General features: G+C 38.0%; 1 protein-coding gene across 14 annotated transcripts in view; it reads right to left on the minus strand.

Moving 5' to 3' along the window:
- Positions 1 to 3,327: 3,327 nt before the first annotated feature.
- MBNL2 (muscleblind like splicing regulator 2) overlaps positions 3,328 to 15,773 on the minus strand; it is a 251,239-nt gene continuing 238,793 nt past the window's right edge. For 10 of the 14 annotated variants that reach the window (XM_075336737.1, XM_075336739.1, XM_075336736.1 and 7 more), the window contains one exon: positions 3,328 to 6,912. In XM_075336737.1, the coding sequence (XP_075192852.1) occupies positions 6,785 to 6,912 (128 nt within the window). In that variant the 3' untranslated portion in view covers positions 3,328 to 6,784. The remainder of the gene's footprint in view (positions 6,913 to 15,773) is intronic. The other 4 variants (XM_075336743.1, XM_075336740.1, XM_075336746.1 and 1 more) reach the window with 1 other exon arrangement.

Below are 15,773 nucleotides of genomic sequence, written 5' to 3' on the forward strand. Positions count from 1 at the left end.
TAGGCAACAGTTTCTGGCCTTAACTGTGAATTTCAGCTATCCTGGGAATAAAGTCACATTATGTGTCTATCAGCTCTGACATTATGTTGCCTGCATTGAGTCTATTTTATATTGTTTGGTAACAGTCTGCTAACTGGTGATTTAATGGATTTGCTTTAGTTTCAGCTTGCTATGCATTGTGGGACACTTCCTGTTGCATTGTGGTCCTGACTTGTCATAGTTTGACCAGTGGCCATCTTCCTTTTCACTTCTGATCGAGAAGTCACCTTGTCACTCATTTTGTACCTTGTGCTTTGTGCAAAAAGCCTGCTCCAAGCATAGAGCACTATATGTGCGTTACAATGCTGTGTTTCATAGTGTGTTTGTTGTATTAGATAGATAACTTTAATATTTATTGGAGACTATCTGCACCCTATGCACTGTTATATATTCTGAAATACTGCTGATATTGCTTGGTATAGTTTCACCTTCCCTGTCGCAATCTACTATCAATGAAAAGGTTACAACCTCACAATAGTTTTCTTAAGACGATAGGGGGTTTAGCTACATGTCACACTATACACCGTGTTAACATGTATGGGGATAACATACCTAAAGAATAATCCACAGAAGAAGAAAAAGTGGCTCCACTCCAAGATCCGTGAAAAGGATTTATTAATACAAAAAGGTGTGAATAAAAAAGGCAGTGGCAGAGCTGGGTGTTTGTACAGTTGAAAGAGTGACCATTTAAATAGAATATTTCAGCTGATTCATGCTGCCCTTTCCACAGGCAACATGAATCAGACACTAGTTATGTTGCAGCCATGTATTCTTTCATTATTTCAAAAGCTGTGGTGTATCAGAGAGAACAAAAAAATGTTGTTTTCATGTTTTCTGGGTAGTAATGCATATTCACATTTCAATATTCACTATTTACATCCTTCAGGTTTTTTTTCCCTTCCCTTGAGTGCAACTGTTATTTTAGATAATATATGTTATGTTCAGTTTGCATCAGTTCATATCATAAGTTTAGGAAGTCTCAGCAATTCTTCTATTTTGTATTATGGAGTCATGTCCTTTGTCAGCACATTCCTCCCTGTTACTTTAGGTGTTTTAATTTTTCTTTTGCAGGTTCTTTTCTAGCCCATATAAAAGGTCAGGATTCACATGAAGAGAGGCATACATTAAATTAGGACCCAGTTGAGAGTTACACCTTGCTGTGGTAACTGGGCTCAAGTAAATGTGGTCATTTTTATTTGCAAAGTAACTCATTTTTTCCTCAATTTTTTTTCATGTTTTTTTGGCAGTAATGCATATTCACATTTCAATGTTCACTATTTACATCCTTCAGTTTTTTCCCCCTTCCCTTTACTTGAGTGCAACTGTTATTTTGGATAATATATCAGAGAGAACATGCTGTGAAAAGCGAGCCAGGGAGTATGCCTCACCAATGACTTTTCCGTGACAGGTTACTGGTGGCTTCTCCATGCTCCCCATGACTGACAGGTCTCTCCCTATGTGTCTTTAATTGGTCTCACTTGGGTTGGGAGATACTCGTCATTGATGTCAATGACATGGTAACCCACACAAGACAATGTGAGGACAATCTATGGCCTCAGCACTGGAAAATCTATCTGGAGGAATGTACATCGGAAGGCCTTATGAGGGCCTAGGAGAGGTGAGTATAATGAATTTTATTATTTTAATTCCTTCCTAGTCCTTATAAAAAGACGACAGTAATCAAAGTGGCAGACCACCTTTTTACTGTAATTTTTTGAGGACCAGTAAGCGTAAAACATACACAACTGCCGTAACACTGCCAGTGTCTGATTCATGTTGCCTATGGTGAATCGGATGTCCACTTCCCTTCAAGCATATTTTAAGGGCATATTTCAAATAGAGGTCTTGGAATTTGCAGAAATACGAGGGGCTGCTAATAAGTCTTTGTGACCTATTTTGCTTCCATGGCAATGAATCTTACATCACATGAAAGCCTTATGTGTCTAATATATGTTTTCAAAATTTTGTGTTTGTTGCTAATGGCAACAATGTTCTACGCATACGGGAAAACAAAATGGCGGAGTCTAATACAATATTCACAGCAACTGAGAGCAGAGGAGTGATAAAATTCTTATTTCTGCAAGGAAAGTCCGAGAAGGATATGCATGGTGATACTGTATTCGCAGACATTGGGGAATCAACGCCCGTCATATTCCACAGTTAAAAACTGGGTTGCCAAATTTAAAACAGGCCACGTCAGCACCAATGGTGAGGAACATCCTGGACAAACAAGAGTGGTTGTTGTTCTGGATAACGGCAATGCTGTGCACAACCTCATATTGGAGAATCGACAAATTTCAGCTAAAGCAATAGCAGACATCATGGGGATTTCCCGTGAACATGTTTGTGTCATTATCCATTAACATTTGGACATGAGAAAGCTATCTGCAAAGTGGGTCCCCAAATATTTGACAACAGATCAGAGAAGCATGCGAGTGAAAACTTCCCGGTCCATGTGTCAGTGTTTCCGGACTGATAAGAACTTCCTGGATCGACTGGTCACTATGGATGAGACCTGGATTTATTTGTATGACCCTGGAAACAAGGAGCAGTCAAAAGAGTGGAGGCACATTGGTTCTCCTCGTCCAAGGAAGTTCAGGGTGCAAAAATCAGCCACTAAGGTGATGGTGTCTGTGTTCTGGGATAAGGAGGGCATTTTGCTATTGGACTACCTTCAAAAGGGTTCCACCATCAATGCAAGGTATTACATTGAACCTTTGGACCAATTTAAGGCAGCTCTAAAGGCCAAAAGGTTCAGCAAGCTGTCCGAAGGAATCTTGTTCCCGCAAGACGCCTTCGCTCACACTGGACAAGCAACCACGGCAAAACTGGCAGAGCTGGGCTTCCAGCTGGTTGACCACCCACCTTATTCACCAGATCCAGCTCCCTCCGACTATCATCTGTTTCCAAACCTGAAGAAACACCTCAAGGGTACCAAACTTCACACCATTTCTGATGCCATGACTGCTATGGATGCCTGGTTTGAGGCACAACCAAAATCCTTCTTTTGCTAGGCTTACAGAACTTGGAATATCGATATAAGAACTGTGTTGACATCAGTGGAGAGTATGTGAAATAAATGTAAAGTTTTATCATCCTATCTCGTTTCTTACTGGGTAAAGCCAAAGACTTATCAGCAGCCCCTCATAGTAAATGATGAGGCATCCTAAACTATAGAGGTCTAAGTTAAGGGAACTCATCATATGTTCACATTTTAGAAGGCTGAACTGTGCAAATGTCAAATGTTGGTCGTCTTCTCCATACAGGAAAAATATAAACAAGAAAAAGTCCTGCACCAAAATAATTTATTAAACTTTGCAATATTTTACATCCCCATACAAAGAGAAGACCGTGAAGTAGGACAGTGCAGATGCAAAATGTCGTCTTTTCTTCTTATCTTGCGCATGTAGCCACATCATAATGACGCATCTGTGACAGGGGATTTTGGTGCTGGTCTTGGTTTCATGTCATATAAAATAGAAATTCTTTGTCTTCAACATTCCTTATGCATTTTGTCTTTAAAAGGTTCTGTAGTGGTGTGAACAAGTTAAAGATCATCCGTGCTATATAAAGTTTGAGGTGAACCGACAGAGATAATAAAAGGTAACTATTGCTTAGAAATGTAATATATTCGTATATCTTTATTAACTGGATTATAATCAGATGGCAGTTGTTTTCTATGCAATTAAATACTTGGAGTATGGATAAGATTATAAACACATGGCCACTTTTGTCAAGAAATGGTGTCATGCCACATATGGCCCGTGGACAGTGCCACTTCTTATGGATGAATTTATAGCAACCATATTTTCTAATCTCATTCAGCCCCTCGAAGAAAGTATATGGTCACTGTGCAAGAAGTGGGTTGTCTTTTTTTTCATGACAAATTTACCTCCATCTTGCTAATATTTACAAAAAAATTGTAGATAGAATCAGGTTTCTATATGGTATTGTACAATTTTAATGCATTTTCCTATGCACCTCAAATAGTTTCTAAGGGAATATATATATGTAGTCTAATGCAAAGAACGTTATCTATAATATTGTTGAACTGTGGCTTTAAAAAGCTTCAGATAACTGCTAACTACAATCTGATCAGAAAAGTAATATGAGCTGATCTTCTTTACAGTAGATTTCCAGCAAACCATATTAGTTGTCTTATATTTATGAGGACTGTTCACACTCGAATTGTTTCATTTTTATTTTTTGTATTTTTGAATCAGTTTTGCCAATCTGGACAAAACTTAAACAAATAGAAACTTTCTCTACAAAAACATGGGGTTTTCCTCGAAATTGAAGTGCATGGAGTGTGGTTTGGACAACAATACATACTCTCAAAAGATGCTAGTGTGAACATGCCCTCTTGTTGCCGTCCATAGAGCTTGCTGTACCTTTAACAGAAGCATTACATACTTTATGCTTTGTTTAAGAGGCTACTTTAATTAGGACATTACAAAAACAAAAGATACAAAAAAACCCCACAAATATGTCATTCAAAAGTAAATTTTCATTAAAAAATAATAAAATATAGGTATAAGTAAAAATTTAATGACAGGCCAGCCATTTACATCCTTACAATTTAAGACCCCACTTGGAGAGAACAGATATGCTGTATAAGGATGAATATGGCGCTGTAACCTACAAGTGGTTTGTGAAGAAAATATTTTGCGTGAATAATATACATTCTTAATATAATTCCGGTAGAACTTGTTACGTTTAAAGCAATTTCCATTATCAGTGAACTGATTTGGTACAAGCTCTATTTGTCAATGCAGGGGCATTTTAATGGGAATATAGTGGTAGAGTATATAGTAATTTCTATATTTTATAGAAATGTGGCAGGCTGTATTTGGTTAAATGGATGAAATGACAAAATAAAGATGATGGCTGGTCATGGATCCAGAAACTAATAATAAAAATATCAGTATAGATTAGAGCATAAATTTGTCTAGGTTGCCTCCGAAGACTCGGTAATATAAGTAATATTAAAATACTCTCTTTCAAGTGGATTTTGATGTAGTTCTGCTGAGTAATCAGACCTGCTTCTTTAATATAAGAGCAGAAATCAAACATTGTACATTTATTAAAAAATAAAATAAAAATAAAGGCAGAGTCTTTTCCTGATTACCGATTATAGAATTACAGCGCCTTCTTTTAGAAAAGGCTGCCCACATTAAAAATAGCTTACATTCAACTCTTGAAATTCTCTTAAAATACTGCAATCACTAATATTGTCTTTTTTTACAAGAGAGAGAAAAAAATAACATATTTCTAACACTTAAGTTTACTATTCATGTATAACAGCTGTTCTGTTTTCATATCCATAATTCAGCAACAACATACTTTGTGTGACAAATGTGCAACACAGAAACATGAAGTATTTGGTACAATAGTGCTTGAAATAAACGTTAACTAAATTACATATTCATTTTACAGACTTTACCATGTAGATCAACAGCCTACCGTAAAAGTAAACATCAAAAATTTGTTTTTTCTTTTTCCATAGTTTTTTTTTTGTCTTCAATATTTCTCATATATGCAACAACTCTTCATAACTCTTCAGACATAAAATATGCTTTAAACACAATATTTTGTAATCTTGTGCTGTAATCCTGTTACAACTCTCTAAATCCAATTAGAAAAATGTATAACACTATAGACCCTGCAGTCAACCATTTTCCTAATTTTTCCCCCTGCTGCCTGCTCTTGTCGGATTTTCCAGCATGGAAGGCCTGTAAATGCATTGCTCTGCAGTGTTTTGCAGGCCTCTCGTAAGACTGAACAGGGTCGAAAATAAAACTCTTACTACATTTAAAAAAATGTAATATGTTCTATAGATTAGAGTCACTCTTATGTTGTGACTGACTGATATATATATTTATATATATTTATATATATACTTTTGTACATTCGATTATCTAAGAAAACTCCTCCTCCGATGCCTTGTCAACCTGTAATAACCTGGTACCCAACCTGCTATTCTTAACCTTGCACTTGTTGGTAACTGGGAGGTTGGCAGCAGTCGTATACTTTTTGCGTTTGTTGTACGGTGGTGAAATTTAGGCACTTCTGCAAAGTCTTGGTTAAAAAACGTTATATATGCTCACAATTAAAATAAAGATATTCAAGACTTTCTTGTGTATGACAGTCATACTGTGCAAATGATCACTTGTTTGTCCTTTTTGCTTTTTTATTTTTAGATTTCATGTCTATTCCAACACAAGAGTGTTTTAGTTTCTCTATCGTACACTGGGTGTGAGGCCGGTTTGTATGCTTTGACTTTGTGCTTTAAAATAAGCCTTAGTTTCCACATTTGAGAGAGTGCTTTATCTTCTTGGTCTTCTCTACAAAGGGGAAGTTCCTCAATTCCTATAATAATGGCTAAAATATTCTAAATGGATCACTCGTATTAATAATCTAATATTCTAGATTAGCCATCGGAACACAAAAAATATTGGTAACTTTTAAATGTTTCTCAACATTTACAATATACAACAGGACAAGGGGGCTAATCTCTTGGTTTTGGATGTGATACGGGATAAGACAGTATTATCAAGTGGGAGCCAGGTATACAAAATATTAAAAAGTAAACTTTACCCACTAACATCACAGCTGGTATCAGGTAGTTAACTATTTTATGTTGGAATATATTACGCATACCATATATATTATCAATTTAGAATATAGCAGCACTAGCTTTCTAAGAGTTTGTAGTTTGTCCATAAAGAGAACAAGATCCTTTTGTTTAGCATGCAGTTTGTGGCAACTCTATAGAGGAGGAGACTGGATAGTATGTACAATATGAATGCTTTGCTATCTTCTGTGAATCTTCTTGATGCTCTACCCCGCTCTTGGTTATTATTTCAGTATGATCTGGTAAAAGAAAAGTATGTTGTAAGTTAATTCTTACGTTTTGGAAAAAAAGAAATGGTACAATTTATATTGACTTAACATCATGTTAGTTTGGAAAAAATAATTTTCTTAGGATCATTCCTCATTGATTGTGGATACACTTACTTTAAAGATAGCAAAAGACAAGGTCACAGATGATGGAAACCTTAAGTTTGTAACTTTACAACTTATTTGGAGACATTCATCTAGCTTTTAAGACTGTGACAACAAATGGTTGCCAATGCGAAAATAGTGTCATGAGGACACTAGTGACTGAAGGATCCCGGGAAACTTCCTCAGATACATCGCTGATGAATGGATAACCTGAATTTCTGTTATTTAGTTTTGTCCAACAAAATGGTAGCGGAGTATCAGTACAATGCCAGTTCTTTAGGAATTACTATGGAACCCATAAATGGAAAACATATGAAAACTTCCAATGATGTATTGAAGCAAGATTGACAGTTTACCATGAGAATAAACACATACTAATACACTTAAGTATAATGTACTAACTAGTGATGAGCGAATACTAAAATATTTGGGTTCGGAATATACAGTCATATGAAAAAGTTTGGGCACCCCTATTAATGTTAACCTTTTTTCTTTATAACAATTTAGGTTTTTGCAACAGTTATTTTAGTTTCATATATCTAATAACTGATGGACTGAGTAATATTTCTGGATTGAAAGGAGGTTTATTGTACTAACAGAAAATAAGCAATCCGCATGTAAACAAAATTTGACCGGTGCAAAAGTATGGGCACCCTTATCAATTTCTTGATTTGAACACTCCTAACTACTTTTTACTGACTTACTAAAGCACTAAATTGGTTTTGTAACCTCATTGAGCTTTGAACTTCATAGGCAGGTGTATCCAATCATGCAAGTTGTTCTCCTATTTGAATCTCCTATGAAGAGTGGCATCATGGGCTCCTCAAAACAACTCTCAAATGATCTGAAAACAAAGATTATTCAACATAGTTGTTCAGGGGAAGGATACAAAAAGTTGTCTCAGAGATCTAAACTGTCAGTTTCCACTGTGAGGAACATAGTAAGGAAATGGAAGAACACAGGTACAGTTCCTGTTAAGCCAAGAAGTGGCAGACCAAGAAAAATATCAGAAAGGCAGAGAAGAAGAATGGTGAGAACAGTCAAGAAAAATCCACAGACCACCTCCAAAGACCTGCAGCATCATCTTGCTGCAGATGGTGTCAATGTGCATCGGTCAACAATACAGAGCACGTTCCACAAGGAGAAGCTGTATGGGAGAGTGATGTGAAAGAAGCCGTTTCTGCAAGCACGTCACAAACAGAGTCGCCTGAGGTATGTAATGCACATTTGGACAAGCCAGTTACATTTTGGAAGAAGATCCCGTGGACTGATGAAACAAAGATTGAGTTGTTTGGTCATACAAAAAGGCGTTATGCATGGAGGCAAAAAAACACGGCATTCCAAGAAAAGCACTTGCTACCCACAGTAAAATTTGGTGGAGGTTCCATCATGCTTTGGGGCTGTGTGGCCAATGCCGGCATCGGGAATCTTGTTAAAGTTGAGGGTCACATGGATTCAACTCAGTATCAGCAGATTCTTGACAATAATGTGCAAGAATCAGTGACAAAGTTGAAGTTACGCAGGGGATGGATATTTCAGCAAGACAATAATCCAAAACACCGCTCCAAATCTACTCAGGCATTCATGCAGAGGAACAATTACAATGTTCTGGAATGGCCATCCCAGTCCCCAGACCTGAATATCATTGAACATCTGTGGGATGATTTGAAGCGTGCTGTCCATGCTCGGCGACCATCAAACTTAACTGAACTGGAATTGTTTTGTAAACAGGAATGGTCAAATATACCTTCATCCAGGATCCAGGAACTCATTAAAAGCTACAGGAAGCGACTAGAGGCTGTTATTTTTGCAAAAGGAGGATCTACAGAATATTAATGTCCCTTTTATGTTGAGGTGCCCATACTTTTGCACCGGTCAAATTTTATTTAAATGCGGATTGCACATTTTCTGTTAGTACAATAAACCTCATTTCAATCCAGAAATATTACTCAGTCCATCAGTTATTAGATATATGAAACTGAAATAGCTGTTGCAAAAACCCAAATTGTTATAAAGAAAAAAAGGTTAACATTAATAGGGGTGCCCAAACTTTTTCATATGACTGTACATACTGAATACCTAGTACTATTTCAGTATTCGTCACGAATAACGACCCTAATTGAAGTCAATGGTGAAAATTAGTGTTTTTCTTGAAGACTTCCCAGAAAAATGCTCGGGTTCCCCACTGACTTGCATTAGGTTCAATATTTATGATGACTTCTGCAACAGTACTACGTATTCCGTACGAATAATTTAGTATTCATTCATCACTAGTAATAACATCAATGTAAAATAATACATATGTACATACTCGTATAGATTCTAAATTTACCAGCATACTTCAAAAACAATTTTTAAATGGAGGCTAACACAAGGGAAATTCTAGAAATGTCAGTGTAACTCTCTTTATAGGAATATCAGTAGATAAATCTTAAGAGGAACGCTGAACAGAATGCAAAGACCTAGCAAAATTAGCCTACAAAAATGTCTCTAAAATGCTGATTTCTAATGAACTGAGCTAAAGTGAACCCAAGACTAGGAGATCTAAGATATGCATTACGTTGGCCATAGACATTAGAAAAAAGCCAGGCAACCCAACAGCTATTGCCAGGATTGTCCAATTGTCTAATGTGTGTCTCTCTCAACACCTCATGGAAAATGAAAGAAGGATCGGGCATTTTGGATTTAGAAATGCCTGTTCTTCTGTTCCCATTGGAGATAAGGTACCTCTGGCAGTGGTGTAGATCTGTCTTCCCATTAAAAAAGATATTTGCTCAACAATGTGCATGGAATGATGAGAACAGCTGTTGGCTAAACAAGTGATCTGCAACTATTTTGAGTATATGGTCAGCTTTGCTTAGGACACAAATGTCTGATGTTCAGTCAGTTAAAAAGCCATTGCTCTGGCTGTTGTAGATAGCACCTTCAGTATATAAGTGCTGTAATTCATATACAGATGGGGAAGCAGTGAGGTGTATGGCAGGTTTAATAAGTGGAGAGTCATAACAATGCTTATTATTATTCATACACCCATGAAGTACAATGCTGGGAAGCTATAGTGTCTCAAAATGTAAAACAACTGTAGATAGTAGAGTATGGTAATCATATATACATCCTATCTTCCCTCGATCCAAAGGAAATAATGCATAATAAGGTTTATTCAGCAATGATACTTCTCTAATGAGATCTTTCTCACCCAGTAGAGAATGCAAGCACAGAAATTAAACAGCAGAATGCCTTGAAGACAAAGGGGGTTGAAAGCACATATAAAGCAGAGGCTTGTTAGCAAGTATTGAAAATGAATTATGTTTTCATTGAGTTGTGTGTGACATTCACGTAAGGTATGATGAAAGGCTATAGTTTTTTGAGCTTGTCATAGACCTAAGTATGGGCTAACAGGTCCCTTACTGTCCACAACCACTAATATAGCAAATTTCTTTACGCTGATGAGGATTTTCATGGAGATGACTGACAGCCTGCACACAATACTTGCTATGGTAGGACCATTATGCAGGGCGTCCATCACACCTAGGGAGTAGGCGTGATTAGAAATTCCGATGGAGGGCTATTATGGGGGAAGAGATGAACCAAGAAGACTAGTCCTGCCTCATTAGCATATGCGACCCTGCAGGGCCAAAGTTAATTTTTTCAATCACAGGGTTAGTAAGACCAAGGAAACACTATCAAATTAGAGAAAACTCCAAGCATATCTTAGCAGTTCGGAACAGTCTGGGCACCTGACAGATTACCCTAATATCTGAGTCACTGATTTATATATCACCTTATGCCGTTTTTGCCTGGAAATTGTATGTCCAAATTCGGCTGATTCCGTTAGATCTCAGACTCAGTGACCTCACATCTTCCTGTAGCCATGGCTGTATGTGTTACCCTCACCCATTCCCTGTAGACTGTGAGCCCTCGCAGGTAGGGTCCTCTCCCCTCCTATACCAGTCTGTGCCCTGTATTGTTAATGTTTGTTGTACTTGTTTCTATGTATACCCTTTTAATTTGTAATGCATCATGAAATAAATGGCGCTATAATAATAATAAAATAAAAATAATAGAGCATTTTCTGCTTCAGTGCACCATGGGAGGTGTGAGATACCAGTTTCTACACTACATTACATTTTTGATATTGTATAATATTTTAAAGCATATACGTTATTTAAATTTCTATTCCATAAATCAATAGTACACATAAAAATCTTCAACTTTGTAATATATCTTATCAAACAAATCTGCTTCTTTCTCTTCCAGAATTGATGAGTTATTATCAAAATTCTCAATTCTGAGGTAAAATCTGTATTAAGTGAAGACTTTCCCATTACTTAGATAGATGATGGCAGCTGTTACTGATGAGATTCTGTTAAGATACAAGATGGAGGAGGGGGCGGAGCTCTACCTCTAGCTCCTCCCTCTTCTATCTACCTAGAATCTCATTAGTAACAGCTGCCATCTTCTATCTCAGTTATGGGAACGTCTTCACTGAATACAGATTATACCTCAGAATTGAGACTTTTGATAATGAATGATCATCATGGCAGAGAAAGAAGCAGATTTGCCTGATAAGATATATTACAAGGTTTCAGATTTTCATGTCTACTATTGATTTATGAAATAAATGAAAACAATGGTTACACTTTAACCAAACTGTTAGCAAGATTCAGACAGTATAATCAAGGATTCCAAGAGGCAATCGGTAAAATTCTGAATGCTTCGATGTGACTGATGAAGAGGGTGTAATGTAAAATCAGCCAAGAAAGGGAAAGCAAAGTATTTCTTTTTATTTAGCTTTCACATGAGATGTCTGCAAGAACAGAGGGTGAATTTTTAAAGTTGAAAGGGAATCTGTCACCTTTTGAGGTTTTTGAGTTAGCATTATGGACATACGGGTGTACAATATACAGCTGAAATTAGTCATACCTTTATGATGGTTTAAGCAGTAAAACCATCTTTTATATCTTCGATCTTCCAGGCGATGGGGCATATGTTGCCCAGATGATAAGCCTGTCTCCAGTATTCATTATACAAGATTTCTCCTCTTCAGAATCCCTTTGACGTTAGGTACGTGTCAAGAAATCTTGCGCCTGCGCATTATGCCTGCCGTCTCTCCTCTGCTCTGTTCCGTCCTTCTGTGAGCATTATTTTACAATTTGATGTGTACAGGCGCAGGAGAGTCAGAGGAAGCTGGCTAGCAAAATTTTATTAAAGTAGGGCTTAACAAACTATATTGTTTGCAGGCAGGGAGGAAGGAAGTGAGGAATTTATCTTTACTTGGCGCGTGAGATCACTGAGGCCGGAAGTTAGTGATTCTCCGGTGCCTGAGCACATCAAAAATATAGACAGTGCCCACAGAAGGGTGGAAAAGAGCAGAGGAGAGATGGCAGGTATAATGTCCAAGTGTAGAATTTCTGACCATGCACCGGATGTCAATCTTGTATAATGAAGACGGTAGGCAGTCTTCTCTTTCAGGCAGCATACACCCCAGGGCCTGGAAGATACCGTATTTTTCGGACTATAAGACTCACCGGACCATAAGACGCACCCTGGTTTTAGAGGAAGAAAATAGGAAAATAAAATTTTAAGCAAAAAGTGTGTTCATGACACACTGTTATGGGGCGAGGATCTGCTGCTGACACTGTTATGGGGGTAATGTCCCCAAATTCTCTAACTAAGGTATCCCATCCTGGTAATGATCCTCCTGCCTTGTATATATGTCCCTCATCCTGGTATAGCCCCCATCCTGCTATATACCCCCATCCTGCTATATGGCCTGCATCCTGATAAATACCCCCATCCTGCTATATACACCCATCCTGATAAATACCCCAATCATGCTATATACCCCCATCCTGGTATGTTGCCTGCATCCTGTCATAGTTGTGCTCACTGCTCTCTATACAGATCAGCGGGTCGGCAGACAGGAGGACATCGCGTTGCTGCAGGGAACGGTGAGTATACCATATTTATTCACTGCCCCCTGCGCTAAATATGATGATGCGTGGGGGGGGGCAGTGAATATAGCCGCACATGATCACTCCAGGCTGTAGTTGACAGGGGTGATCACGCGGGCCGGCTACTAATTATGTGCGCATCCCCGCCCATCCGTCAGCGCCGGCTTCAGTGCTGAGAGATGATGGGCGGGAGGATGCATGCATATGAAATGAGCGGGCCCACGTGGCCATGGCAGGCACTGCTACAGCCTGCGCATGCCGCCGATGACCCGCTCCACCGCAGCACCCTCATATCCCGCAGCCATGCCCTACATTCAGACTATAAGATGCACCCCCACTTTCCCCCAACATTTGGGGGAAAAAAGTGCGTCTTATAGTCCGAAAAATACAGTAAAAGCTATAAAAGATGAGTTTTACCGAACAAGCCATTATCCATGGGGCATGCAGGGATGGCTAATTTCCCCTGTATATAACATGTATGCCCATTTAATAACTCAAAAACCTCAGATTCCCTTTAAATGTACAACACCTTGATATTCTACAGGGAATCTGTCACATTGTACATGCTGTCTTTTCTGTAGACAGCATAGAATAATGAAGAAAAGCTGAGGAGAAAGATATATAAATTTGTTGAAAAAGATTCAGTATAACTTATTTGTTCTCCATTGAAATTCCTTGTGTTTGTAAGAGTCCAGTGGGCGGTCCTACTAGTGATTGACAGTCATATAGGGAAGTCTGTCAATCACTGAGTAGGACCGCCCACTGGGTTCATATACACACAAACGTCATGAATTTCAGTAAATATTATATAAGCTTTAGTGAAACTTTTCCCACAAATATATATATATATATATATATATATATATATATATATATATATATATATATATATGAATCTGATCAGGTCCACCTGCTCTATAACTTCCTGCTTGCAGATCAGATACCATTTTCAACACCACAAGTTCCCTTTAGATGTGTTGTCTGGGAGTTTAACGGTGGTGACCTATCTTTAGCATAGGTCATCAATGTCTGAATGGTGGGGACCCAACACCCGTCACCCCCACCGATCAGCTGTTCCTGGTGCACCGCAGGAACTACTTTGTTGCAGAGCTGCATAGTATAGCTCCGTTAATTTAATTGTATAGTGGCCATGGCTGGGTTCTGCATATATGCCCCCTATTCAAATCAATAGTGGGCGGATGTTCAGTACCTAGCCGCGGCCACTATTCCGTCGGATAGGATAGGTCATCAATGTTAAATTCCCAGCAACCCCTTTTAGTTCTTGCACGTGTTGGCAGAATCGCAAAAAAAAATATCAAGTATAAATCTTTGTGTTTTTGAGAATACAATCATGCCAAGACTCAGACTAAAGCAAACTATCTTCTATTATTAAGTATTCCCCCATCTGTTTTCATACAGCATATTTAATTTTGTCCTAAACTGTTCTGTAAATGCATCTGCAGTGACTGGGAGTGCAATAATAAAGAAATTGAGCCAGAAGTGCAATATTAGCAGCTATTGTGTATTCACAAAGATAAAGAAAAGTTACTTCTATTGCAACTTCTGTTGCACAAATCTCAAGCTGCGCCTCCTCTATCTCTAGATTCTGTGAGAGTATTCCACAATTACCAAATCTCTGACCTTAATAGCAAGTTTGCCTGAGGGAGAGCACCAACCAGGAGCAATGTGGCGGATTTGTATCTGGTATGGTTGGGAACGAGAGAATAGCGGTTTTCTAAAGTAGGATCAACTAACTGGTACATGTTCTGTAGGTAAGCTCCTCTTGAATTTATATTTTAACTCCCTACTAGTGGTTATCTGCAAAGCCAGTTACAGTTCTTAAGGTTGATCCTTAGCGGAAAACTTTATTAGTAGCTGTTCAAGTTATATAAGTCTCAAATGTCAAACTGTTACTAAAAAGATATTTAATGATTTCTAAAGTAGACCTTTATAGAAAGCTAAACAAGAAATAATCTCGGAATATTAAACCCTAAGATAGACGAGTGGCTATCTTCATCTTTGTAAGGATGTTATTTAGTAAATAACAGAATACTGGTATCTTATCTGAATATAGCTGTAAATTATTGGAGAAAGTTGACTATACTAGTGCTACAGGAATCCGTAAAAGTACAAAGCAGCATCACGGTAGACTTGTAATAGGTAGTATGTTGCAAAGGTTTTAGACAAATGTGTAAAAACTACTGAAAAGTAATCAAGCTTTCAAAAACAAAAAAAGTCAATAGTTTCTTTTTTATGAATTAACAAAATGCAAAGTGAATGAACTAAGGAGAAATCTAAATAGCATCAATATTTTGTGTGATCACTTTTTGGATTCAAAACAGCATCCAAGCATCAATTTTTCTAGACCACTTGCCCAAAGGCTTTGAAGGAACTCAGCAGGGAGTTTGTTCCAAACATCTTGGAGAAATAACAACAGATCTTCTGTGGATGTAGGCTCTTTCGGGGCAATATCATCGGATCCAGGAATCCCTTGGTCTTCTTGACGCTGAAGATATTTCTCATTTACATCAACTATCTGCTTGGGGGGTCATTGTCCTGCTGCAGAATACATTTGGAGCCAATTGAAGTATTGCATGACGGATAAGTAAATTTCTATATGTCTCAGCATTAACACAAAAAAATGGGCAATGCTGAGGATGAAAGAAACGAGACATCATGTTTACTTCCCTCCAAAATAGGAAGATGTCCAGCTGTGCCATCAGCTCAGAACTGTCAGCAACCAATTACACCCAGGTACACTCATCTACTGTTCAG

The sequence above is a fragment of the Anomaloglossus baeobatrachus genome, chromosome 2, assembly GCF_048569485.1.
Source record: "Anomaloglossus baeobatrachus isolate aAnoBae1 chromosome 2, aAnoBae1.hap1, whole genome shotgun sequence".
Lineage (NCBI taxonomy): Eukaryota > Metazoa > Chordata > Amphibia > Anura > Aromobatidae > Anomaloglossus > Anomaloglossus baeobatrachus.